Source organism: Streptopelia decaocto (assembly GCF_964273445.1).
Source record: "Streptopelia decaocto genome assembly, chromosome: 20".
In the NCBI taxonomy this organism is placed as follows: domain Eukaryota; kingdom Metazoa; phylum Chordata; class Aves; order Columbiformes; family Columbidae; genus Streptopelia; species Streptopelia decaocto.
The window spans coordinates 4727690-4755087 of NC_138675.1; the positions used below are offsets into that span (position 1 = coordinate 4727690).

The 27398-nt window shown below is 47.4% G+C and overlaps 1 protein-coding gene across 8 annotated transcripts; it reads left to right on the forward strand.

The window, feature by feature from the left end:
* Positions 1 to 8267: 8267 nt before the first annotated feature.
* GPR157 (G protein-coupled receptor 157) lies at positions 8268 to 26397 on the forward strand. Of its 8 annotated transcripts, XM_082069641.1 has the most exons (9): positions 8268 to 8410; positions 9040 to 9134; positions 9973 to 10181; positions 10339 to 10417; positions 12365 to 15298; positions 20155 to 20368; positions 21646 to 21840; positions 22344 to 22602; positions 23301 to 26397. In XM_082069641.1, exons 5-8 carry the CDS (start codon positions 14922 to 14924, stop codon positions 22563 to 22565), a joined length of 1008 nt encoding a protein of 335 aa, XP_081925767.1. In that variant the 5' UTR covers positions 8268 to 8410; positions 9040 to 9134; positions 9973 to 10181; positions 10339 to 10417; positions 12365 to 14921; the 3' UTR covers positions 22566 to 22602; positions 23301 to 26397. The 8 variants fall into 8 exon arrangements, 7 of the variants coding, with proteins under 7 accessions (XP_081925767.1, XP_081925770.1, XP_081925772.1 ...); XM_082069646.1 differs by lacking the exons at positions 8268 to 8410; positions 9040 to 9134; positions 9973 to 10181; positions 10339 to 10417 and having other exon boundaries at positions 10464 to 13349; positions 13453 to 13532; positions 14264 to 15298; XR_014185766.1 differs by lacking the exons at positions 8268 to 8410; positions 9040 to 9134; positions 9973 to 10181; positions 10339 to 10417 and having other exon boundaries at positions 10464 to 15298; positions 23301 to 24912; positions 25069 to 26397.
* Positions 26398 to 27398: the final 1001 nt, after the last annotated feature.

The following is a 27398-nucleotide window of genomic DNA, read 5'->3' on the forward strand; positions in this document are numbered from 1 at the left end:
TCCTGTTTCTGCAAAAAGGGGAAATTTCACAGGCTGTTGTACCCACAAAATAGTTCAGGAGGAATCTGTCAGCGTTCTTGGAGCTCGGGGGCTTCTGGGAGATGATGCTTTTGGGCTGTTCAGACAGAGGCAGTGCAGGAAATTAAACGGGACCTGGGTTGCTGTGCGCTGGTGGGGAGGCTAATTAGCACGTGATGGGCAGGGGTAGGTTGTATATTAGACCATTACCTGTGAGGTGGTCTTTCCTTATATCTTAAGATATTTTGCCCCTCTTGCCTTGACAAATCCTCAGAAGTGTTTATTGATACAGAGTGAAGGAATGATACGCTTAGACTGATCATGTCATCGTGAGTTGCGTTGGTAGATGTCTTCATACTCGCAGGCTGTGGCACATGAGAAGTGGCTGATTCAGGCTTACGCTCCCTTGGCATGAGCCGATATTTGTTGCTTTGACTCCCGTTAACACGGGCTGTGCACTTTTACATACAGATGGTTAATCCAGCCCTGCCGAAGCGCAGCATTCCCTTTGCTAAGCTAAGGGAGCTTGTTCAAGCCCATGGCGCTGTGGTTCGGTGCCTTTCACATCCACTTGCTGCTGAGGTTTCCCGACGTAGATGCGACCCGAGGTATTTCCGCAGTGGAAGGTGTAGAACAGGTTATTGAGGTTTGTCAGGTTCGCATGAAGACCTTGGGCTGCGTCTCAGCCGTGTTTTACTTTGCCTCTGAGAAACGCTCATGGCACGAGGTAAAGGGACCTTTGAGTAGGACAGGCTATTTATACAATAAATACAGCCATGAACACAGTAACTTGTGTTGTATGTGCAATATTTCTGTTTCTCGTTAACAGGCCACTTTGCTGCAACTAAGGTAGCTGGATCCTCTGCTCGTTACAGGTAGATGGCTATAAAGTCCTCTACTTATCTGCCCTTGCAGATGTACATGTACTTTGGGGAAAGCCTGAATTTTTGTCCTGTTTACCAAGAATTTTGCCATCTAAATGTTAAAGTGATGGTTTTGAGGGGAGAGAAGTCCCACATTAGTGACTTGTGACTGACAGTTTGCATAAGTGTTCATTAATTTGCCTCCATAGTGCTACCGTTCAGGGTAAAGGGTTGGAATAGATAGGATGTAGTTTGGAACTTAAAGGAGATACTGAGATGTATCTGTACACAATACAAGTTTTTAACTGTGCATGGTGCTGTGGTTAAGGATAACTGTGAGGGTAAAATGTAAGTTAAAGGAAATTCACATTCAGATCATAGTTCCCTGGAGTGATAGTTCAGTTAGTGTACTTGATTGCTGGGCTGAAGCAGAATGTCAGAAAGGTGATTCACCTTGATTTGAAGATAAAATCATCTGCCATTTACGTAGGTACTGAGTTTCAGTCCCTAATGCAGTTTCTCTGCTTAGTTTAAGCTGAACCTCTGGAGTTGGCTTTTAGCCACCGGCTCCTCTGCCGCTGTGAAGAACAAGCAGCAGCATCCAGCATTTCTCCCTGCGAAGAGCCTCCTGTCCTGTGACCGGGTTGTGTCTGAAGGCAGTTTGGTTTAGCAGCAAGGGCACTATCAGTGAGACCAGCTCAAGTGCTCCCCAAGAGCCAGCAGAGCCCTAAACGCTCAGCGAGAGAACCAGCTGAGCTGAAACTGCAGCAGGAGCCGCTCAGCTGCTGTTCCTGCGCTCTGGAGAGCTCTCATCAGCCAGACCCGTCCTTAGCGAACCCGGGTGGACGGGATCGGGGGTTGGAAGTGGTGACAGCTCACGCAGGTTCGAGGCAGCTGTTTCCCGTTGTATGGCGGGGTGCCAGTCCTTCTGCCAAAAAACTGTTTAGTCATGGTGCCAGCGTGCCGGTGGGAAGCCTCGCATTGCCGGCTTCCAAATGCGCGCACTCAACAAGGTCATTCAGCTTAATCTTTCTCTTCAACTGTAAAGTGTCTCAGTTGTCTGAGAAATGACAAAAATCCCCTTTTTCCTGTTGTGGTCCTGCCCAACAATGAGTAGGAGCCATTAAATCTGCTTGGGGTCTGTCAGAATAATACCCACCCCTGCTTGGCACATCTCAAACATTTAGTTTCAACCCTGCTTTTCAAGGGAGCTTCCACGCAAACCCTAAGCTGTGGTGGTGCCATAAAGCCAACCCAAAGAACCCACAGAGCTGCCCGTGGTGCTGCAGAGCATCCCTAACCCAGCGGGCAGCAATGCGGCGTGTTGCAAGGATGCAGATCCGCTCTGGGCTGAACAGGCTGGGGGATCGCAAAGCCCAGAATGAATGAGGGAAGGAAGTGATTTCATGCACGCAAGAGCAGAAATTCATCCAAGCTGTCCTTATGCAGCCTGGTTCCTCCAGGCCACCTTTAATCTTTCTAGTTATTGTTCCCTTTTATATCATGTTGGGGGACACGTTCGTTTTATTCTGGCTTTTTCTGTTCGTCAGGGCCAGAGCTGCTGCTTTGTCTGCATGGCTTATCAAAACCAGCCCTGACCAACAGTGATGCTTTTACTGGGTGGGGGGCACTGACCTTTTGTGAAAACTTATGTGTTTGTAGCACTTCCTAAGTTAGGGATACATCAATTGCCATTTGTGGCCACCTCAGCAAGTAATCTCTTGTTATTTCTTATATAAACCATAGAAACTATTATTATTACTTGATTTAATTTTGTGCAGGTTTTTCTTATCATGGATGGATTTAATGGGTGAAATATTTGACTTTCTCAGGTTGGTAACAGCAGAGTCATCCAGCAAGGCAGCAGGGCTGCTCTGAGCTGGTGCTGCACTGAGTTGGAATCTGTCCCTGCAGCTTTATTAAGAAAAGTAAGTGTGAACACTCGCTGATACAAAAGGCGGGGAAAAATATCTGCATTGTGTGAGTGGCGAGGAGGCTGCTGCAGTTCTGTCTCTGTAGGGCTCGTTATTAATTAGCTGTGTGCACAGTAAGTGCTTCTCTGGAGAATGAATGAGGTGCCTCAGCCTCCCTCTGCAATCTTACCATTTGTCACAAAATTGGGGGGGAATGCATTTGGGATGGGTGGACTTAAGCCGCATGGGCTGGCATGAAGAAAGCCTCAGACCCTGCCGGATGGGTTTGATTGTGTGATTCCAACCTGGGGTCCTGCACCGATGGGTTTCTGATGTCCTTGCTGCAGTACGTGTCTGTTGCCAGTTCGCTTTTTTCCAATTACTGCACCCTCGGATGTGACTGCAAAGTTGTGGGTTACATTCCTCTGCCAGGAAAGAATCCTGCAGAAATCTTGTATTCTTCCTAAAGTGGGCTTCTTGCAGTGAAACAGATTAAATTCAGCCCTGGCACGAGGCTGCTGAAGTTGAAGTGCTCCCGTTCAGTGTATTTCAGCTTCGCTAAAATCAATGACGTTGCACAGGAAGGAATCAGGTCCTGTACTGTCACAAATTGCTGTGTCTCATCTCCCTGCAGTCTGACCAGGGGTGATGGTCGGTGGTGCCAAGCGCTGACATCCTGAGGGCTGGAATGGTCAGTGGTACCCACACTGACACCCGAGGGCTGGTGATGCTCAGTGGTACCCACACTGACACCCCAGGGCTGGTGATGGTCAGTGGTACCCACACTGACACCCCAGGGCTGGTGATGGTCGGTGGTACCCACTGACACCCGAGGGCTGGAATGGTCAGTGGTACCCACACTGACACCCCAGGGCTGGTGATGCTCAGTGGTACCCACACTGACACCCGAGGGCTGGTGATGGTCAGTGGTACCCACCAACACCCGAGGGCTGGAATGGTCAGTGGTTCCCAGCGCTGACATCCGAGGGCTGCAATGGTCAGTGGTACCCACACTGACACCCCAGGGCTGCAATGGTCAGTGGTACCCACACTGACACCCGAGGGCTGGAATGGTCAGTGGTACCCACACTGACACCCCAGGGCTGGTGATGGTCAGTGGTACCCACACTGACACCCCAGGGCTGGTGATGGTCGGTGGTACCCACTGACACCCGAGGGCTGGAATGGTCAGTGGTACCCACACTGACACCCCAGGGCTGCAATGGTCAGTGGTACCCACACTGACACCCCAGGGCTGCAATGGTCAGTGGTACCCACACTGACACCCCAGGGCTGGAATGGTCGGTTCCCAGCGCTGACATCCGAGGGCTGGCTTCCCCTGTTGCCGGGCAGGCACAGGAAGAGGCGTTATTTGGGCTTGTCTGGGCTTGTTCAGGCCTGAGCCTGCCTTTGTCTTTGCGATCACAGGGATCCCAGTGGATCAAAGAGGATCTGCCTCTGCAACCTGCAGCTGTTTTGCTCTCCCTGAGAGACCCCAGCAGTGAATCTACTAAACCAGAGCCTTTCTGACCACCTCTGTCTCTTCAGGTAAGTGCAGGCTGTGTGTTGTACTTGTGCTGTCTGTATCTGCCCATGTCACACTCCCTGCCAGCTTTTCTGCAGAGCTTTTCTTTCTTTTCTCTCTGTAGCCCCCTTTCTTCAAGCCCTTCATACACAAATGCACATTGAAGTTGGGGATACTGGTGAGTGCCTGGTTTTTGAGGGATCCAAGAAAGTAATAGCACCCAAAGCCGCAGCTCTGCGTGTGCTCATAGTGTCTGAATGTGCTCAGCTGCACCCGGGGAGCTGAGAATGCTGCTGAGCAGCTTGAGTGTAGTGAGCAGTAAGTGATTCGGTGAGTTAATTGTTTGGTTTCTACATCCAGGAGCCAAGGTAACTGAGTTAGTGTGGTATTAGGCACTCTGTGGTTCACTGCCATGCTCAGCATGACATAGGGGAACACAGAAGCTGGATGCTTAATCCTTTGCCAGGAGCCCGCAGCTGTCCCCCCCTCCTGCTCCACTCAGCACAAACTGTCCTCTCCATCCTATTTTCCATCCTACCTCCAGTGTTGTTACCTGGTTCAACGTGTTTCCTCCACGTTCCTTTTGTAACAGAAAGGATAAATAATACAGCTCTAATGCCGGTATCACCACACGGGGGACAGAGAGTCTGTTATGCTGTGTTTGGCTTTGTGTCCCCGCTGCTCCTGTTCAGCCGAACCCTCTGTACGTGCCCCAAGGATGCTGGGTACAGGCAGCTCTGGTGACAGTTGTCACCTTGTCACCTCACACTGAGTTTTGTCCCGCAAAGGAAAGTTAACTGACCTATTTTTGAGTAGCTTCAGAAAGCTGAGGCATGAAAAAATATTTGAGGAGCGATGTTGTCACAGTAACATGAGGCTGAAGTCACTGCTTGGGCAACTCCACTGGTTTTGGTGGAGCAGTGCGGGGGATGCTTGTTGCCCATCTAGGCTATAAAACCACAGGTTTTTGGACTGGCATGCTAAAGCAGACGTGGGGCTACTGATGTCTCTGACTCTGGGTTTGTGATCTGTGGCTGATGTTTGCGCGTTGCTTGGTTAATGAGTCACGGGTGCTGAGGTGCGGCGTACAGTCCTCGGCAATCTGCAGCGCAGGACTCTGCCCAGGCCTCTCCCAGGGCACTGAATCAGCAGAACCTGCAAATAGCCGGGTGTTCTTAGGTTGTACTGGGGAGTCAGGTCAGGAAAGGGGCAGCCTTGGCTGGGGCTGCACACCATGCTTCACTGCTTTGCAAATGCGCCGCTGGAAAGTACTTCTGTCTGTGGCATTCCTACCCAAAAACTGATGGCACTTATGTAGATGTAGCTCAACTGCTGCTCAGCTGCTCACAACTGTCAGCTGGTTGTGTAAGCTCCAAAAGTACAACTCCTTTAAGACCTTCTCTAAGATGCTGTATGGGGAGAACCAATGTTTATGGTATTTGACAACCCCACAACAGGTTGAATAAAACATTTTTTCTTCTCTTTAAACCTTTGGGTGATGAAGTTCACTCTGTGTTTTCTTTACATTAGATAAGATATGGGGAGGGAATTGTGTAAAGGGAAGGGAAGAGGTAATATGCAGTAAGGTCAATGTGTGATACATGACGGTGCGTATGCTTTGTTGGTGACAGTGAGACTGGACTACCTTGGAGAGCTTGCAGTCCAAATTAAGATGCTGCTGCCGGACGTCTCTGATCCCATCTGGGGGAGAAGAGCTGGCAAAAAGGTAATGAAAGCTCTGTTAAATATTTTAATTGCAAGGAGAAGAACAGAATTTACTAGAATGGAGTGAGCAGAGGGCTTTTTTTTCTTAATGTAAAAGGAAAAGTGCAATATGAAAGAAAGGAAGAAGTTGCACTGAATCTGGCAAAGAATGAATTGTTGAAGTCTTTGGAAGAAGGCGCAGGTCTGGTGTACTCTTGTGTGTGGGCATGTTTCTCACCGCACAGTATGGGGAGAAGTTCAATAAGTGATGTGTATATTAATTCCATGGCTTTATCTTGTTTTGATGTGGGGATTTAATATTGCTTAAGCCAGTCATATTAGCCAGGCCCAGGGAGATCCCAAAGAAGATTCACTTGGGTGAGATGTGGTAGATTTTAAATATGATGCCTTGTAAGGAATGGGAGGAGATGGTCGCTCTAGATTTTCTTCACAGTATCCTTAACTGTACCATGTTTTATGGAGTTTTTGTGTCAGTATTTCTTGGAGTAGCTGACTGAGTGACAGACACAGCTGTCCTGCAGATCTCAGTAACGTGACAACGTGAACTCCTTCCTGAATTTTCCCTGTTAGATCTGAGAGCTTTTGTGCTTCCTGCAGCGCAGGAAAGCTGGTGGAAAGAAGCTACTGAGAGCAGATCTGGCTTCCAGCTGCAACATGATCCCAGGGCTACAAAACTGCTGCTGCTTTTTCACTTGTCACCTGCAATAAGCCGAAAATAGCCCGTTACCCGAATGGCTGCGTCCCTCTGAGCTGGGTGACTAGCTGAAAATCAGTCGGGTTAGGAACACGGCTGTCCTACAGTTCAAAATGCTAACTGATCTCAAACTAGGACTCTAACTTTTTCCCTGTCATTGTCAACAAGTGGAGTTTTAAGCACGATTTTTACCTGTCTCATGGTGTTTTACAGAAACAAATTGCTTGCGCTATCTATTCTCTGGGTTGTGCTCATGACTCACTGCAGAGGTATTGTCCCGTTTCCTTATTAGCTGTGGGGCTGGCGGGACGTGGGGTGGAGTCGTAGCTGTATCGAGCAAGCCGGAACTGTCTGGGTTTGCAGCGAGTCTGAATCACCAAACAGGTGTCTGCACCGCTCCGGAGCCTCCGCTCACCGCGCTTGGGGTGCATCGGGTCCAGCAGCGAGAACTGGGGTCACCTGGGAGCCGAGGTGGACGCGGGTACCACTGCCAGCTGCATCATCTGCTACCACAGACCTGTAAGAAATGGCTAAATATCTTTCCTATCTGGGGTCATGGCAGTACATTTCATACGGAGAGTTTCTGACTAATAATAAAAGGTGAAGAGGAGCTGTTAAGCAGCTTGTCCTGTGTTTGGGGAATGAGGATGCTCTAGGGAAGAGAAGAAAGTGACGGGAGAAACATGATGATAACAATAAGCATTGCTAAGAGTCACAGCCTAGAGCCATTTTCTGGTTGACTTGGTAGCATATCGCAGGAGGTACAGTAGAAGATGGGATAATACAGCACAAGTCTGAACATTTTTGGAGAGACTAACCCAAACCCCAGGGTCCACAAATCATAGGAACTGTATCAAATCCAAGTCAGAATTTATGAAATGTATTCTTATCTTAAAAAGGGAAACCTGTCTGTAAGGTTATGAGTCAGGAAAACTGACTGTATTTGGAGAGGCAAGATGCTTTCTCTCCTACCTGAAGGTTCATAATAGGAAAGACTGACACCTTTGAGAGAAAGGAGAGGATTTGTTCTTGCTCTGCCACCACCACTGGAGCTTTGGTACAGCTTTAAGATGATTTTTCTCTAGGCCACCAGTTCGTCCTAGCAAGCATACTAGACTCAGCTAGACATTCCTTCTAATTCTGGGGTTTAGAAATAGGATTGACTAAAACAGCCTGTATAAAAGACATGGAGCGTCTCGATTTAGTTTTGAAGTTGAACTAGCTGATATCCAGGAGTCTCTTTGAACCTAAATCTTTCTGAAGTGTGAAAACTGTCATTTCATCTTTTTTTTTGGTCAAACTTTCTGCTGTTGCTGAGCTTCACCCACCAGTTTCACTATAATTCTTCAGGTACCAGCTCAAGGCTTGTGACTAAGTCGGCTTAAAACTCCACTTGTTGACAATAGGAGGATGACACAGTGCTGGCAATGAACTTGAAACCAATGTGCTTAATTAAACGAGGCTCATGGTATCACATATTTCAGCGATGACAAAATGATTGCTGCAGATCTTGCCTGGCAGGGCTTTTGACCGTTCTTGGAATGCCGTATTTCCGTAACAGGAGAGGATTCCCACCTTTCACACCCACCAGCTGGTTTTAGAGAAGAGATTTCTTTATCGGCTGATTCCTTGTGGACAATTCCCTGGAGCGGGATGTTTTCCCTGGATGCAGGTGAGCGGTGCTGATGTGGCATGTGGCACTCCCTCTTTTCTACTCTGGGTGTTGGGCATGGATTTTTTGGGGCTGCCCTTCCTGTGAGGCCTGAATACAAGGCTGGTTTTGCTGCTCCATGTTCCCCCGGAGTGTTTAACAGTTACCTCCTTTCCTAAAGCACTAGGTAGCAAACAGCAGAGCGGAGCTAAAATGATTTGAAATATTAAAAGTAGGATCACCATCCTGCTGCATAGATACGAGGTTGTTCCCCAAAACATCTTTTCCCTGGCCTTATCATGCTTAATTTTTAATGACTCAAAGGAGGGTTTTGCAGTTCCCAAAACAGCAATTCTGCAGTCCCGTGTGTCCCCAGAAGAGGATGAAAGATGAAGTATTATAGTATCTCCCTCTTCTGTACCAGATTGTTTTGCTCTCCTATAGTTGTGCTTGTCCCTGACCTGTTAATTGCCTTTGAGATAGTCTGGTTTGTTCTGATCCTGATGGGAAATGCTGGAGGGATGATTAGGTCATTGTTTAAACAAGACGGCTGGTTCCAGATTGGGTCACATTTTCAGGGCAAGAAGGTGGGTGCTGTTGTCAAGTCTTGACTTTTGATGTGTTGGAATTGTTTGCTTTTTTTTCCTCAGGTGAGAAGGTTACGGTCAAGAAGTGATTTGTTAATTAATTGGTGCTGTCTCCTGGGATGCAGGAATGGAACCTTGTTCTGTTATCGCTGTGCCTGGTGCGTATTGTTGTTCTCTGCTGTGCTGGTTTGGTCGATGTGCAGTTACAGCTCTTCACCTCCGTCAGTCTCCTTTGATATTATATAGAGGGCACGAGCTTTTCCCATCACCTGCACTGTCATCCTCTACAATAGAAACCACTGAACTTTATCTCATGGCTCCTGCAATAAACCAAACAGGTTTGTCTCGGGTTACTGTACGTCCTTTGAAAAAACATACGCACCCAATTTCTGGCCATTCTGGAGACTCTGTGATAGCCAGGAGGTTGGAATTTTAACCTCTGCTTTTCAGTTCAAAGTGTTTCAATTCTTTCATTTGGTGCTTGTGCCTTTCTTTGCAGAATGGCAGGTTTCTGATACTTATTGGATGATCAAAAATATAGTTTTAATGTGACCGAAACAGAGTGAGAGCAAGAAAAATGAGTCTTGGCTCTCTCTGTCTTGCTATCCAAACACTGAGTTTTCGAACTTGTAACCTGGTGCAATAGGAGGGGGGACAGAATATACAGATATAGTGTTACTAGGGGATCACTGAAAGAAGTTAGAGGCTGAAGAAAGCCAGTGAGCTTCTAGCCATGCAGCACGTTTTACCTTTACACACGTATGTTGCACAAGAGGCCACCTGAGTGATAAACCTGCTTGTGAGGCTGCGATGCAAGGGTTAAGGAATTGCTTTGCCCTGAAGGTTGTGTCTTACATGTTCATGTGTTTCCAGGAGCTGAGGATTGCAGGAGTGCCAGATAACACCCTGTCTTGTGTATCTCAGGCTATTCCCCCTGTAAAACTCAAATGGCTTTATTATAAGTAAGTATTGCTCCCTTTTTCATTTATTTTGCAGATGATTGTATTCCAAGTGAGTTCTCTTTCTAACATATCATATGTGTGACCTGAGAGCAGAGCTGTGCAGTCAAGTGAAACCCCCAGGAGCTGAAAGTTTTGTGTCTTAAACTGTTAAGCATCTGGAAACACTTTATTGTTCCACTGTCTTGCTTGAGTGCTGTTGTGTGAAACGTGGGAACTCACTGCGATAAATACGATTGCAGACAAGTAAGCTGGGTTTATCTTGTTAATATTTGTAATTCCTAGAGGCCTTAACTAAGACTGGGGGTAAGGGGCAATTTATGGTTTTGAGCCTTCTCTTGCTTGAAAGCTGTTTTCTTTAGAACTGCTGCTGTTGCTTCATGGAGTCTTTGTTTGTCCCCAGACTCTTGCCTTCAGTGAATGAGAAGAAAGGATGAGCTCGAACAACCTGTCCTAACCTCCCTCCTTGCGCGATGCCAGCTGTGAGTGTTTCTTTGGCAGTGTCTTAGCTGGTTGTTGTGAGCAATAGTCAAGGAAGCAATCAGCAAGTATACTGCCCTAGAAGTGCTGCACATTGTTGGGCCTGCCGCAGATCCCTGTGGCTCGAGAGGTGGATGGGGATGCAGGCGGGGATGCTGCCCAGCTGTGCGGTGCTGCCCTGGGGTGTCTGGTGGAGCACAGGGGTAACGTGAGAAACGCCACAGGACGCTTGATCGCTGCATCAGGGACGAGAGACCAAGGAAAGAGAAGATAAACATGTTGCAAGTTACTTTTTCTTTGTCCTTCCCACACACATCTTCCCGAGAGTAAGATATTGTTAGTAACGCTGCAATATTGCAACACTCGATATTGGGAGAAGGGGCTGTTTTTAGGAAGGATTCATCTGAGCTTCAACCTCAGGCTGATAATGACAAGTGAACTTGGCTTTGGGCCTAGTATGGGAGCAACTCGCCTGTAGTCACTATTTCTCACATATAGCCCATGTTAAACTCCTAATTTAAATTTGAAATGGAAAACTACCACAACACTTGGAGCACACTTTAATACATTGATTGTGCTGGCTTGATTCCAGTGGTGTAACTACATTCTGCCTGCAAAAAATTCTCATTGCTTGTGGCTTTTTTGAGAGCTCCTGGCTTGAGTTCTTGTGTGATCTATGCAGCCCGACTAGACATTTTTGGTGCTACTGGAAAACTGCCTAAAATGACGAGGCATCTCTCCTTGAAGAAAGCAAAGCTAAATGGATCCGGTACAGTGCTCTGGGGTGGGTGATGAGTGTTTTCTCTTTCAGCGGTTGTGTACACGTGCTCTGTGGTTCTGGTGCACTGGTGATGGGACACGGAAGGCTGCATAAATCCAGCAGGTTTTACACTGTCACACTTGCCTCAGGGCCGTTCTATCCCAATGCCAAGCCTGCCAACAGCTGGAAATTTGTTACTCTTAGTGGTTGCCTGTCATGTTGGTCTGGTTGAAGAAGATAAGGGGACCGCATATTTCAGTCTCCTAAGAATCATGAGGAGCCAGGTCGGAGGAGCAGCTCACATGCCAGGATTAGTCGTCAGATGCTGAAAGGAGCCCTGTCTGCATGGGGGGGGGCGTATTTCTGTGGGATGCTGAACAACAGAGGCAGGGGAAGCAGAACAAGGGTGCGTATTAATCTGGACGTGGCAGCAGCAGAGAAAGTCACAGTACTTGGTCTTGCATAATCAAAATAAAATAGGAATTCAGACAGCATTTGTTAATTCCAGAGGGCCTAGAATAGTCATAAAACTATGAAATTTTGCTTTGTACATATTCTTTATAGCTTCAAATTACTGTATTGGCTACTTCAATATATTTCAATTCTGCTTCTAGAAAGTCTGTTCTCCATGTGTAAAATGGTCCCACTGCACCAGACTTGCAGTGTGACCCTCACGTGTCAATGCCAGATTCCTCCTAGTTGACATGGCAGTACCTCGTTGTTCTCGTCACGCAGCTGTCTTGACCCCTGTGTTTGCCAAATAAACCCTTTCAAATCTCCGAAAAGTATTTTTCTGAGAAGAAAAGCCATGAGACTCAGCTACAGTGTCTGCACATATTTAACTGTCTTGTTGCCTAGTGTTCTTAGTAGACGCATAAGGAGTGTATTTTCTTGTGGATTTTTGCTCAGTTCTTCTAAATCTATTTGAAGAAGTTGTCGTCTGGAAGGGGCAGCTACCGAGAAATTGTTGTGAAGGTGATGATTTTGGATTTCTTGAGCAGCCCGAGATGTCTTTCATTAATGCTATATGGAAAGCTGTCTGTACTAGTGTCTATCCAAACCAGAATAGATGGGGTTAATGAAGTCAAGGATAAGGTCCTTAATCTGCACCAGGGCTGCTAGAAATGTAGATTTCTGTCACATGCTAGAAAAGGCAACAAAGGACAAACAGGATTTTTGCCTCTCTCAGGAGCCTCTGAACCGCGCTCCCCCGGCTGCCTTTCGGTGAACCCCGGGATCAGCTGCTGGCTTAGGAAATGGTCTGGTTCTCCTGGAAATGAAGAGCTGGGGTGCTGGTAAAGCTGCTCTCTGGCTTCTTCTATCGTGTTACAATTCCAGAGTTAGGTTTATGCTTCCAGAGAATCAGGTCTGTTACCTTTCGGCTGGATGTTCTCTTATACACGGTGTTTTGTATGGGAATAGCCAGGCTACGCAGATCTGCACCAGTGAAACGTTTTGCGCGATGTGTTTTAATTTTACATTCCTAGAGAAGGGGGTGGGAGTTGGGGTCTTATTGCCCCCAGGCTGAGCCCTGAGAAGCCAATGAGTTCAAGAAACAGTTGGACCGACTTTCTCGCAAGGAAATGTATGGTGATTTGAAAACTGAACCATTAAAGGGGTTTTGCCTAAGCTGAGACTCTAAAGGCTGATTTTTTTTTTTTTCTGGTTATTTAGTATTTCTGTACACATCTACTTTTTTTAAATGGGTTTGATGAAACTGGACTCTTAATTTTTTCCCAGGCTCCTACTTGAAACTGCCTCTATGTCAGCTGTGGGCATGAGGCAGGGGGGGCAAAAGGTGACCAAGGTCCGTCTGTGGGTGTCAGAACTATCTGCCTTCATCAGAGATGGAGATATGGTGGAGAAGCACCTGTTAGATCAGGACAAACATCACTGCCTGGAACAGCAGTGACCTCTTGTGAGGATGGCTGGTTATGCCAGCAGTGGAGCGAGATGATTCTGTTGTAATTATGTCTGTGGCCTCAAAGTGAATGCGGTAAAGGGAGCTCGGGTTCTCTTGGCTGGGTACCGGGAACAAGCAGCTATAAATGGTGCTGAGTCTTCTTTGCACGTATGTGCTCTGAAGCTGTGATGTGAAATAGGGCCCTGTGCTTTAAGAGCATCCAAAGGTGAAATTCTCAAAGGAGAATTTTAAGCTTGTATGTTGCTTTATGGTAAGCTAGTGGCTTAGATTTTTCCTTCTCTCTCCTCCGAGCTACACACACCTTTGAGTTGTCATGTATCTCTGCGCAGTTTTCACATATTTCTATTCTCCAGACAACTGCAGATTCCATAGGATCGAAGGTAGGAATGTGTGTCTGGGCAGAGACAGCTGCACCGTACCCTGCAGTTGGAAGGTAACTATATCAGGGTGACAGGAATGTCACTGGGATGCTGGGTGGGGGGTGTCTTGCACATGCAGATGTCAAGAAAATGAAAAGCAGTAAGAATTTTTAGTTACGGAGTGGCAATAGTGTAAAACTAGAGTTCATTCGAATACTAGTTACAACTGTACATAGTTGTAAAATTGTTTGTTCTAAATACAAGACTGATCAAAAGAAGTGATGTAAAATGTTGAGAAGAACCGCTTCTCGGTGTGGGAGGTGGGAGTGTGAAACTGAAAGGGCGCCATGCCTGGAAGTGATACGCAAACACTGAACAGTATGGGCTTTGAAAGATGTTTGTCAGGTGTGTTTTGTAGGGTGCGTTAAGACGGCTTCAGGGTGCTGAGAGCAGCTTGGATGGGGGATAAGGCACCTGGATGTACAGGGCAGAATAAACCTTGTTAACAACTGGGTTCAGCGGGGATCCCTCATGGCCAGGGAGCTGGGAAATGGTTAAACAGTGTAAAAGAACAAGACACTGAAACAGTAACAGTGTCCTTAGGAAACCCAGCACATCTCAATCCACGTCAAAGGTACAAGGAACCAGTTGTCTGTGCGGAAGCCGCTGAAGTATCGGGCAAGTTGGAGGCAAAGGAGGATAAGCTTTTGACTTGTAAATTCTTTGGAGGGAGAGGGGAAAGCACTTTCCTACCACATGATAGCAAATACTGGATTGTGTCTGCTCATCGTCTTCTGCTTCACAGGGACGCTGCAAGAGTTGATGCTGGCGTGTTTCAAAGTAAAGCACGTGGAAGGTAAAGATAGCGTGGGTGTCACCTGGGGAGGGTTTGCTGGCCGGGTAATCTGTGCTCCTGGGTGTCTGAGCCGCTCTGTGTCCTGGGAGCTCTGCGAACGGCGGTACACGCAGTTCTGGCCGGGGCAGGCTGGGAGCTGTGCCCTCTCCTCGGGGAAGGTGTCAGCTGTGCCTTTTGGGAGACAACAGTTAAAATAAACCAGCTTTTATTGCTGAATCGGCTCCTTCTGTCACGTTGCACCAGGTGATCACGGCGGGTTGGTTGGTTTGTTTCTAATGCACAGAAGTTGTTTCGGGGCGGTGGGGGACGCCGCAGGTTCCCTCCGAGCGCCCCGGCGGGAGCGGCTCCCAGCCCGGGCAGCCGCAGGGATCTCCTCCGGGGACCCGAGCCGGGGGGGCCGGGCTCACATGACGGGGCGGGCCGGGCCGGGCTCCCGTAGCCCCGCATTGCTCCGCCGGCTCCCGGGCTGTGCCCCGCCTCGCTCCTGCCCTGTCATCCCTTCCCTTCCCCGCAGCGGGTGTCTGTCTGTCCGCCCCCCGCCTGGCTCTCCCTCCCTCGCCGCTTCGCTGCCGGGACGGCCGCCGTGTCCTTGTCCCCGTCCGGCGGCATGCCGGGGCCTCTGCCCCCCACCCAGCTGTACGCCTCGGAGCGGGTGGTGGTGCTGGTGTCCTGCGTGCTTTCCTTCCTGGGTTCCAGCCTCCTGGTCTGCACCCATGCCCTGTGGCCGGAGCTGCGGACGCGTCCCCGCCAGCTCCTGCTCTACCTGTCGCTGGCGGATCTCCTCTCGGCCCTCTCTTACTTCTACGGGGTGCTGCAGGACTTCGACAGGACCTCGTGGGACTGCGTGCTGCAAGGCGCCCTGTCCACCTTCTCCAACACCAGCTCCTTCTTCTGGACCATGGCCATCGCCCTCTACCTCTACATCACCATTGTGAGGGGCTCGCCCACGGGCACAGGCTTGCTCTGGTGCTTCCACGCCGTGAGGTGGGTGCTGTCCCGTGTCCCCGCGAGAGCAGGAGGTCTGGACCCCATGGGTGCCCACCCTGCGCCAGGGGCCACCGTGTCCCGCTCCGTGGTGAAGCGCTTGGATGGTTGCTCGAGTCACCTGCTCTGTTCTTGAGGATAGCGTGTCCTTCTCAAGTTCCTTTTAAACGGGGATTTTGCTGTCGTTTAACTAACTAGCCCTGCTTGTGTTTCTCCCTCCTAAGAGAAGAAATGGAGACGTAGAAAACTTAAATTTTGCTTAAGGTCACATAGAAAAATCTCTGGCAAGAGATAGTGACTCTGAAAATCCTGGCTTCTGCTTTCCCTTCCCTCCTACAAATAACATCATGAAACTTGTGTTTGCAATACCTGTCTGCTGCTAAAACTCCTGTGTTTGGGATCTGCTTCCATGGGTTCCTGTTTTCCCCGTGTCAGCCTGCTCTGCAGATCCTTCCCCTCTGCCCAGGCAGGTTGCTGTAATTCAATACTCATAGAAGAATGTAGCCGACAAGTGAGGAGGCTGCTAGAAAAGCACTCTGAAGGTTGTTTTGGTGTGTTTGATTGAAAGCAAGACAAAACAGACCACAGTGTAGCTTTGTGCCTCAGTTCTGCTATTTAGCAAGCTGATTTTCCACATCATGTTTAGTAAAAGCTTTAATTATGCAATTTGAGCTTGTGGAATCATGTGCTGAGCAAAACAGTGATCCTTCAGTCCTCTGTGCTGCCAAGCTTTTGCAATAAATTATAAGAGGAATGATCTGCTTAAAACCAAGAAAAGTCAGGGCAAGTAGTGAGTTTTCTTTGGTTGCTTAATCAAATATTTGTCAATATTATTTGTCAATACATTTTCAAACAGCATAATCTGGGAGATGATTGAGCCAGAGTTGAGTCCAGGGAAAGGTGGGCCAGCAAAAGACATCAAGGCCAGGTGTGAATCAGAGGAACCTCAATTCCTGCCCTGCCTCTTCTAATTATTGCCTGACAGCCTGAGGAAGCCCCAGGTGCTGGTACAGTTAAAATAAGATGCAGTGAGACAGTGAAGTTTGGGTTATTTGGCTTCAAGTGGATAGAATTGCACTATAAGAATGATGGAGAGGATGGAGTGCCAGTGAACTACCACATGTTGCTTAAAGAACAGGAAAAAGGAGTCTGACTTCTTCATGGGCGTGCTGTCTGCATCAGGCTGCATCAACGACCTGATGCAAATCTGGCCTATTCTTCATGTTCCTGTCTGCTAATCACTGTTGTGTGATCTTTATCTGTAACTTCTCCATCTGGTTTCATGCTTCTCAGCCTCATCGGCTATGAAGTGTGGAAAGAAAGAGGCAGATTCACTGAAATAATGTTGGCTGTAATCTGTGCAGTCTTAAAACTGTAAAAATCCTTGAAGATTGCTCTGACCTTGCAGCAGAGGAAGAGGGTGTTCAGGCAGCTTCCTCTGGGTGGGTTTGCTGGGTTTATTGTCATCTCTTCATAGTCAAAATAAATGCCATGTACGGATACGGATTGGCTGCACTTGCTGTGTTTAAGGGCTAATATAGATGGCTTTCATCGAAGATCTATTGCCAGTTCCTGCGTTGTAAGTGACTCCTGTTCTGTGTTCAAACCTTCCTCCTGCTTTATGATCCGTATGAGAAGCCAGAAAACAAGAGAGGACCTGTTCTCTGCCCATCCCCTTGTGACACATCCTCTCCTTTCCTTCCCTGCGCTTTTATTGTTACCTGAGCACTCAATCATAAAATCACACCCAGGACATGGTGCTTGCAGATGGCTCCACCTCACGCTTCTCAGTGCTTTTCTGCAGCGCTCTTAGCCCGAAAATCCCTTCGTGCCATGTGGAGAGGAGCTGCTGCAACCCTTACCAAAAGATAAGAGTACAGAAGGCAGGTGGGGGAGGAGAGGGCAAAAGGAAAAATGGCAAAGGGTGGGTGATGCTTTAAGGATTTAAAGATAAGTTTCCAGCATTTTTCTCTAGGCAAGAACCTGGGATGTGTAGATATATATATTTTTTAATTTTTTAATTTTTTCCCCCCTCCTCGCTTTATATGTTGCTAATGCAGTCATTGAGTGACCATTCTGTGAAGTCATCCTGAGAGACACTTTTGGAAGGGATTCAAGGCAGGATGGAGTTTTTAATGCATGTTTCCTCTTCACAAGCAGTTACTCATGAGGGGCAAGTGTGGGTATAGATGAATGAATACTCCTTTAATGCTGAGTATTACCAGAGGCTGTTTGTTCTTTAGCTGAGTGGAGCTGTCTAAATATATGTTGGAAGTCAGTACCTGAAATTACTCTTTAGGGAAATGAGGATGTCACGCTGGATGTGAAACCTGTCAAACAGGCTCGTTCCTTGTTCATTCATGTGGTAACACATCCACCTCTTCTACTGCTCCACTAGAGAACTACAGGCTCTGGGTTTGGTTTGAACTTGTGTTGAGCTCAGACCAGCTTTGCAAGCAAGCTCACAGTTAGCTCTGAAAATATTTATGTAGTTGTAAGGTGCAAGTTCTGGCATCCAGAGTGTGAATTTCCAGGTTACCTCACTTGTTCTGGATTTCCAAATATCAAGTATCATTTACCGGGGTAATATCATCTTTGCTGTGAGAGTACTGGGTCCAAACTCAGGGTGAGGAATGGACCAGAACCCACCTTGGGATTGTTTCTTGCTTTGCTTTTGACAGCAATTGCTGTCAGCCTCTGAAGTATTCGCATTTCATGGTCAGGATATGCAGATGGTTAGAAGCATATATACACTTCAAAAAATATATATAAATATATATATATATATCTTATATATTGTGTTCATAACTATGCATATACATGTATATATGCACACATGTCCATGGAGTACTTGAGCACTTTGGCACTGCAAACTGTTTGCAAACTCTTCATTAGCTTGGATCCTTTTCTTTCTGGTCTTTACATATGCCTTGGTTGTATAATATTCTGATTCTTCTGTTCCTCCGTTCTTCTAGACGGATATGAAACATTTATATTTTCTAGTCCTTAGGAATCTGTTATTTTGGGGTTTCTTTAGAAAAACCAAATCACTGGTCTCAGTTCTCCTTTCCAGTTTACTGAACTGGAGATGAAGAAGTTCGCTGAAATGTCTGTTGACTATCCAGATTCTAACTTCATGCTGAGTTTGTAATCCTTTGTCCTTGGTGTTGGTTGTAATCAATCCAATACACTATTTCAGTGCAAATTCCTGCCTGATGTGTGGCAGTTTTCTTCCACATTCTTCCTTTTACTAGTTAGATATATGAAGATTTTTTTGAAGTCCCTTACCTACTCATCCGTTATTTCCTACTGTGGGCTCTCTCAGCGTGTCTGTACGTACTTACACTGTTCTATTTGATGTCTATACCTAGGAGTTTGATCTGGCTTTATCTTCTCATACAGATCTTTCAGTTTCAGGTCACTCTGGAGATCATTATTTAGGCAAATTAGTTTTTAATACAGTTCCTTTTTCTCGGTGCAGGACTCACTGGTGCTTGCGTCCCTCAACACGGTTTCGTTAAGGAAGTGCCAGTTCTCTTGAATTCTTCACCCTCGCATGGTCCGTTCTTCAAGTGTACAGAAACTCCAATCTCTTTGAATCCTCACCCTTGTTTCCACGCAAATCACCGTCTTTGCCACAATGAGCCTTGAGTTGTGTAGAAAATGTTATGGCAGTGGCAATGTTCGGAATGTTTTTAGAAAGCCTGCTCTGATAATAGCACGGGGAGGGCTTCCCAAAGCAGGACTGTCCTCAAATAACAGCACCGGCTTGGATTAGCACTGGCTGTTCTGAACCGAACATTGAAACATAATGTTTTGAACATGCTAAAAGGTTGACACTGATTTTTTTTTTTTTTTTTACAGCATTATATTGACTTTTGTGAGTAGGTGAACCCAGACATTAAGAGTAGAAAATGGAGTATTTTTGAGATCTCATATCATGGGATTATCTCCGATTTTTTTCAGCTGGGCTGTGGAATGTGGGATGATCTGGTCTGGGCAGCTGCTGGCTGCCCACAGAGACTGTTTTTAGGAGGAAGATCCTTCTCATGTTCCCTGCTCCAGGCTGTGGGTGACAGAGAAGCGTGAACCAGGGAGGTAACGAGAGCGATGTGGAGATGGTTTTGGTTTCTTTGCATCTGGAGGGACCAGCGGGGTTACGCTGGAAGCTCAGTCCGAGCTGTTTGTGCCATTTACTCAGTGTCCCTTGTCCCTGTTAAGGACCCACAGAACCCTTCTCTGAGGATGAATATGGGAAGGGCGGGTGATGCATTGGGTTGGATGCAGGGAGTGTTTCCATTGAGGAGTAACGAGTGAGTTGTACATCACAGGCTGGGCAGGCCTGTAAAGTCCTGGGTATTAACAGCTCCCGAGAAAGCACTGAGTATTTTTACATTTGGGCTCGTGGAATTTTTCAGTTCTTGCTCATGGCTTTTTTGTGGGCAGCCCAAGGTGCTGAGCGACTTAAGTCATGTGTGTCACCACAGTTATTTTTCTTCTAAATGCTTCCCTATATTTGTCTCTACTGCTGAGAGAGAAGCCAAAGCCAAAACACAGCTCCGAATTATGTGAATATGGCTCCAGTTTGCTCTCTTAGTTTTGTTGCTGTTACTGCCAGTGCTTTTCCTCAGGAAGAAACTTGCCTTTTGTCCTTCAGAAACTATCCTTTTGCTCCCAAAATATTGACTGCACCTCCATTTAAAAACAAAACCACTGATGGAACGAAATCGTGGATCCTTATGTGCCAAGTGCAACACAGGAATCAGACCGTGGGCTTCGGTTGCTCGTGTTCTGAAAGCTGGACTTAAACTGAGAATGTTCCTGGCTTAACCTTGCTCTTCGTGTTCTCCCCTCAGCTGGGGGGTCCCCCTTGGCATTACGGTGGCGGCGGTGGCCCTGAGGAAGATCGGCTACGACGCCTCCAACGTCTCCGTGGGCTGGTGTTGGGTCAACCTGGATGCAGAGGATCGGGTCTTGTGGATGTTGTTAGCGGGGAAGGTTTGGGAGATACTGGCCTATGTGACTCTGCCGGTGCTCTACATTCTCATCAAGAAGCACATTAATAGAGCGGTGAGTATTTTGCAGCTTTCAGCTCAGGTTGCAGAGTTCCTCTGTCCTTATACCCTCCTGTGCTCTGAGTTTTGCATGTTTAAGAGCGACACAGGCAGGAATTGCTTCATATCCCGCTGAAATGCACCCAGCCCTGGGAGAGGTGGGTACACCCGACTGAGCCGCCCGCGGCATCGGGACACGGTGACTTGGCATAAGGAGATTGTAAAAGCCTTTTGAAAACTTAAGGGGTTATGGGATGTACATGAGCGAAATGTAAACACTACAGTACAAATTTAAACAAGATGTGAAGGACAAAATTCAGCTTTTATCAGTCTTCCACAGTTCCGCTTGTACCAAGCCTGAGATTGGCATCTGGATTTATCTAACCTCAGTCACTTTATGATCTCTAATGATAGTTTGCTTATGAATACCTATTTTGCACTAGCAGCATGGAGCCCCATTTGGGAGTCTGGGCACTGCAGCATTAGGCACCAGACGCATACTGATGTTCAGCATCGTGTCCCAGCAGCTGCTCTGTGCTGTGTTGACCTGCTCCTCCCCATCCAGAAATCACAGTGCACCCAGTAGCTTCTGCCATAGGATGTCTCCAACCACCCTGATCCAGGGCACAGATCCCTGTTTTTGTCTATATGTGCTGGTACAGGGAGGTTTGCTGGCTTGTCTAAATCGATGGAAGCCGTTTGCTGACAGGATGTGGTAGAAATCAGGCAGCATTCTGCACAAACATACTGAAGAACTGGTTCATGTGGCTGTGAATTCCATGTGGAACTTGGTGGCTGTGGCCATGGTAGAAGCCAAAAGTTTGAATAGCTTGAGAACAATGAACCAGACTGCTCCAAACATGTATACATATATATATATATACATATATATATATAGGCCTTCCCAAGGCCAAACCCTTAGCTGCGTATTTACGAAGTGTTTTCCAGCAGCAATGGGGGCCAGGCCACGGGACCAGCAAAACTATTTACTGGAGCACCGTGGTTTTTTATATTGTTGCCACCTGGTTTCTCAGCAACTACGATGTTTGTTAATATAAAGCTTTAGTGGGACTCTGATAAGGCCCAGATATCTTTTATTTGCTATTCCTTGGCTTCAGGAATGTTTGCGTTAGCAAGGGCAGAATGGGGCTGAAGACTGGTGCTCATAACCGTGTCACTTTTAACTTCCCAGAAGATGCAAAAATGTAGTTTGCTTTGGAAAGAATCCCTGGAGCTCAATGTCCCGTGTGTGCAGTTTTTGTTCATGTTTTTGTCTCCCGCCATCCACGCAAGCACGCAGATCTCTCCGAGTATCGCCCCATCCTCTCAAGAGCACCTGCGTTGCAGCCCCGGACTTCGGTAGCAGATAAGAAGTTGATCCTCATCCCAATCATCTTTATCATCCTCCGCATCTGGAGCACCGTGCGGTTCGTTCTGACCCTCTGTAACTCCCCTGCAGTGCAAAACTCAGTCCTGGTTGTCCTGCATGTAAGTATTTGCCAGGAAATACATTAGAAGGAGGATGTGGGAGGGACATAAGGCTTTGTTACTCTTAATATCGCTTTTTTGTTGTAGGATAGAGCACGTACAGTTAAAAATGTGTGTTGCAAAACATCTGCTCCCTGTCTGGGATGCTCAGCAAGAGCTATTAATATTTCAGCAGCATCTAGCGGCTACAGAGAATAACTGCAATAAAAGTGATGGGCAATGCCGGCTGCTGGCAGGAAAAGCAGGCTCGGCCCAGCAGTGCTGGCTGGCTGTCCTTCTGCAGGCTCAGCCTGCTCCCCTACACCAGGCTACAGAAACAGCAACACACAACAGCCGTCTGGGCTGCTATTGGGTGCAAGGCTGATATTGCTGGAGCTATTTTTCTCGCTTAGGTGGACGCTGCTGGCTGTCGGGCAGTATTATAGCTGGTCTGACGCTGTTTGCTCTCCTCTGGGGGTGCCTGTAGGAACAGCACTGGTTAATTCTTCTTCTTGCCCTTGCAGGGAATCGGTAACACGTTCCAAGGAGGTGCCAACTGCATCATGTTCGTCCTCTGTACGCGGGTGGTCCGGACTCGGCTGTTTTCCTCCGTTTGCTGTTGCTGCTACGATGAGCTGGATTGGCCTTTGCAAAGATCAAACAGCTCCTGGCAGCGCCCAGAACCCCACAAAGACAAGGACGTGCCAGGTCCCGAACGGACGAAACCTCTGCTTGCCAGCACCTGAGCCGGGCTGTCGCATCTCGGTGTGGATTCCGTTCTCGGTAAAGGTGTAGCATGAGTTTTCCCTCCCGCCCTGCCTGTGCACAGTGGGTGGGAACAGCCGTCAGCAGCTCTCTCCATCATGCTCCTTTGGGTGAAACCGTTTATAGAACCATCCGCTCGCCTTCCCTGCGTGTCTGTTACTCAAACCTGTAAAATGAGGAAACAGACCCCGGTGCTGTCTGACCCACAAGGACAGGACCCCGGCGAAAGCTGAAGAAGAGGAATTAGTGGCTCCTTCTGATGTAAAACCCCATGCACACGTACATTTCCTCAGTATTGCACAGTTCAGATGTACTTAGCGCTCCAATTATTCCTCTGCCTTTGGAGCCAAAAAGAGGAAACAAAATTGTCACTGACTTGGCTTAAGGGGAAGCAAAACACCAAAAACACAGAAAAAACAACCACCCCCTCAAAAAAACATTATCAAAACACATCCTGTTCTCTGTGAAGATGACTCTGAATTCTTTCCTGCCAGGCATGGGCTGCAGGATTTTAGCTCAGATGTTTCGGAAGGTGGCTGAGGTTGGGGTACCTCGCTGTGCTTTAAGGAATGGGTCCATCGGGGCTGTTTGCAGCTGCCGCAAAGTGATGATGTCCCTGCCTGGAGCTGCACCAGCCTGTTCTCCTGGCTCAGGACCAAGCTGGCCGTGGGAAGATGGGCCAGTCCTGGATTTGAACTCTGCTTTGTTTTTAGCAGGTCCGGGATCATCCCAGAGGGACTCAGCCTGGGGAGAAGCACCACTGGAGTGGCTGAGCCAACAGAAGAGGTGCATGCAGATACCAGCTGCTTTGGTCTTGAACTTTGCCCGGGATCCTCTGGAAGACACTGTTTGGCTGTACTCAGACATTCTGGTCTTCCCTCCTTCCCCTCTCCCTCCACTCTACATCTTAATTGTTTGGGGTGTTGCTTTTCTGTCTGACAAGGCCAAATGTGTTGTGAGTTCTGGGATGATCAAATATCACGGTGACAGGAAAACTTTAGTAGCTGCTGAATAGGACTGTCCTGGGCATGGATTTCAGTCCTGGTGTGTGAGGCCTTCCAGGGAGCTCCAGACCGGCTCCTGTTCTTCACTTGAATGCGGAAAATAGTGTCCAAACACGCTGCTTTTGTGGTGCTGACGGAGGGTTCCTCTTGATGGTTTATTCCTCCTCCTTGGTGGTCAGGGGTCATCATCATCAGGGTTTGTGGTGCCGCATGTTTGTTGCCTCCTGGGGAAATCTGAACTCTGCAGACTCCAATGGTGCTCGGGGTCCCTGGATGTGCCACCCGGCGTCCCGCAAGGACATCCCGCCCCCGCAGCAGGAGGTGCCCGCACGTGTCTGAACGCCGCGAGTCCTCCGCTCAAGCACAGGCTGCACTCGGTTCTTGCTTTGGGCACATTGTATTGGAGCTGGGGAAGGGGTGGTTTTTTGTTTGCTCTTTGGAGGTTGTGTGTTACCTTATTTATAGCTCCTTATTTGCTTGGTTTTTAGACATTTTCTCCAACTTTTACCAAATAAAGTTTTATTCTTTACCAAGATGTTGTGCTGGCATGTCGTGGTGGGTCTCAGCACCTTGGAGAATTTGGATGAGAAACGGTTGCAAGATCTTCCTTCAGGTTTCTTTTGTGTCTACCTTAAAGACTAAGGCATGTACAGAGAGACAAATCCCTCCTACCTATTTGTAGATACGATCCTCTTCCTATCTTTTTTTATATGTATAGAAATGTAAACCTTCCATGAGTCTGAGCAACCTGTTCACCCATGTGCGTTGTTGTAGTTCACTTTTATTGGCCTATTGCTATGAACTGTGCACAGGGCTCTGAGAATTGCGTACACGGGTCTTGTTTCCCTCAGGCTCAGCTGACCTTGCGGGCTGTGGCTCTTGGCTATGTGAGATTACAGATGTTGTGTAATCATGAGATTACAAATTGCACTTTCTCCAGACAAGGCCAGGCTGTAAGGTAGGTGGGACTAATGTTGAGGAGAGCTGGTGCCATCCCAGGACTTGCCCATATAAAGAAAATCAAGTCATTGTGGGGGAAAAAGCCCTGCGGTGTGGGCAGGCTGAGCATTGCTCTGTAAGTTGTTGTGTGAATGGATTAACTTTCCTCAGAATAGATTGAAATGTTGGCTGTCTCACAGGGCTGGATGCAGCCAAGACCCCCTGTGCAATAAGTGGTGCTGGACTGTGGCTGTATTCCCAACTGAATAAGGGACAGGAGGGCTGCACGCTGCTTCCCATCTGGGATATCTGCTTTTATTCGCTGCAAACTTAACTAGCTGATGTGGGCAGGTGCTTTCCCCAGGCAGGAGTTGGTGAGAACTTGGTGAGTTCACCTCTAACGTACACACACTATCACCACTGCTACACTACTTACCAGTACTGCTGATTACTTACCAGTTACTTACCAGTACTGCTGGTTCTGATGTTGGTCATTGCAAAATCCTGTTCTCCTTCTTTCCTTTTTTGTCTTCTTGCCAAGCCTCGAGTCTGATTGTGCCAGATGATCCCTGGCTTCAGGAGTGACCCAAGGTTCTGCAGTACAGGAGTTGGACAATGTCTGTTTTACTTAAAACCTACAAAATTTGTGTTTTGTGAACCATCTATTTGCAAGAAAAGGATAAATCTTCTTGTTGCTAAAGCAGAGGAGCATCGTAAGTGATTTCTGGTTGTGCCACTACTATCTCATCATGAAGAACAGTTACAGAGATGACACCAAGAGTATGTACATACAGGCAAATAATTCATTACTTAAATTATTATTTCACCTCGAAGGCCCAGTTGTAGTTCAGGACTGTGTATGGTATTGAATTAGCCTTGACTGAACATGCAGTTCCTTCCCAAAATTGCAGGCAAAAAGGCTGCTAATGTCACTCTTTCAGATATATATATGCACATATATATGCTGTGGGATGTGTCCTGATAAACCTCCTTACGGCAAGCATTGCAATCAGCATTCTGCAGTGTGGCCGATTGCCAGCTCCTCGTCTGACCAGCGCTTTTCTATAGCTCACTGCTGATGTTCTCCAGCAGATTTATTTTCCTGGAAACTAAGCTTCTCCTCTTAATTATTTTTGCCGAAGATAGCGGGATTTCATAGGATCCAGCTTTGGGCTGGGTGGAGATAGTTCCCTGCACACGTGTGGGAGCTCTTACCATGGGGTGGACAAGTTTAATGTCCTCAGGCAAATGTCTCTGGGGTGAAGAGCAGATGTAAGAAGCTTAATATGTGCTGTAGCTAAAATTGAAAATGTGCTTGTAAAATTGTCTCTTTTTACTTGTTACTGGCTCAGTTCTTTGCCCAATTCCAGCAGGATTTCGACTGTTGAAGTTGTACCCCCACAGTTGCTTTGAAAGCCCAAGGAGAAGTTAATTCATCACACTCTCTCCTTTCATGGATTTTTTTCCAGTCCCAATTTCTACCTTACGAATGTTGTTACCAGGTTCTTGCTGTGACGGGCAAATATTCAAGCCGTTCAGCTGCCGTAAGCAAATATTTAATCTGATAAAGGATTTCTGATGGCAAACATACACGTCCTGTTTGATTTCTGTATGTGTCAAGATTATTTCTTCAAGTTCAGGGAAGAAGTTTAAAGACCACGGTAGAGAATTCCCCTTTCTTACCATTCCCGATTATCAGAGTGGCTGTCACTCTGCAAACAGCTCCCGGCAGAATTAGACCATCTTTAAAGAAAAATAACATATTGAGAGCTCCTTGTAGTTTCTCTACCCCTGGGGCAGGATGGCTTACTGTTTATTTTCCTTCTTCTGGCCAAAGATCTGTGAAAACGTGAACTAAACGAGTGGCTGAGCGAGCTGTGACCTGTTTGTTTTGGGGTGCTTTGAGCAATGTTTAAGGGCAGCACTGGAAAATCTGAGCTAGCTCGGTGTCTGCATTCTCTGAATGGGAATGCAGAGGAAGGGAGAGAAGGCGAAAACCATACTGTGGTTTGCACCTCTGGTCAGCTAAGACACCACATAACACGTGAGACCATGAGCAGGAGCAGCTCCTGAAAGCCACACGAGTGTCCTTGAGCCCTGATCCACTAAGATATCCTATAAAATTGCGTCCTTGAGGGTGTTAACTTATAACAAAAGGAATAAATCACAAATGACAAATCTAGGGGCTAAGTTCCAGTACCCTGGGAGCAACAGGGCTCTGTTCCCAGTCCTATTTTTAGAGCAGGATGCTTTCACTTGGAGGAAGGGACGCTGCGGCCACTCAAGGAATGCGTGCGAGACTCGTGAACAGCTCCTGTTGCTCAAGAGAAGGCTCTTTTTTTAAAGCTGACTGTTAAACTTAGATGGACTAATAACAGCACAGTCTGGTTCCAACTTCTCCAGCTGCTGGAGGTTATCTGTGAACTTTGCATTTTTGTAGAAATTATAGTCGACGATTAACCAAGTCTCGTACTGTTCAAAGTCTCAGCGTAAGAAGTTAATGCTAAGCCAGCAACGCGTGGTTTACCGTGTGCATAGAGGGAAAGGAACTTTGGTAAAACGGTGTGTTCCGTGCACTTTCAAAACCACAAATCTGAGAGGATAAACCTGTTCTCTGCGAATGACAAAAGCGCCCTGAGCAAAGTGGTCTGTGCAAGGTGGGACAAGGAGCGGTATTTCAGCCCAAGGGCAGATAGGCAGTTTGTGGCTGCGGGAGGGTTGATGCAGTGCAGTTTTATCGCTGTGGTCCATGGCAAAAGCCTTTTCACACAGGCTGCTCCCGCAGAATGCCTCATTTTCCCTGGAACCAGCAGTTGCCAGGCAGCCTCTCCAGCTGCCTGTGAAATGCAGGGTGAAGCAGCAGCAGCTCTA

Excerpts from the sequence above, each read along its gene's own strand:
- GPR157 (XM_082069641.1), top strand. The coding sequence starts at position 14,922 with ATGCCGGGGCCTCTGCCCCCCACCCAGCTGTACGCCTCGGAGCGGGTG. Across the intron at positions 20,369-21,645 it reads AGAAGCACATTAATAGAGCG|CACGCAGATCTCTCCGAGTA; the intron begins GTGAGTATTTTG and ends CATCCACGCAAG. Across the intron at positions 21,841-22,343 it reads CAGTCCTGGTTGTCCTGCAT|GGAATCGGTAACACGTTCCA; the intron begins GTAAGTATTTGC and ends TTGCCCTTGCAG.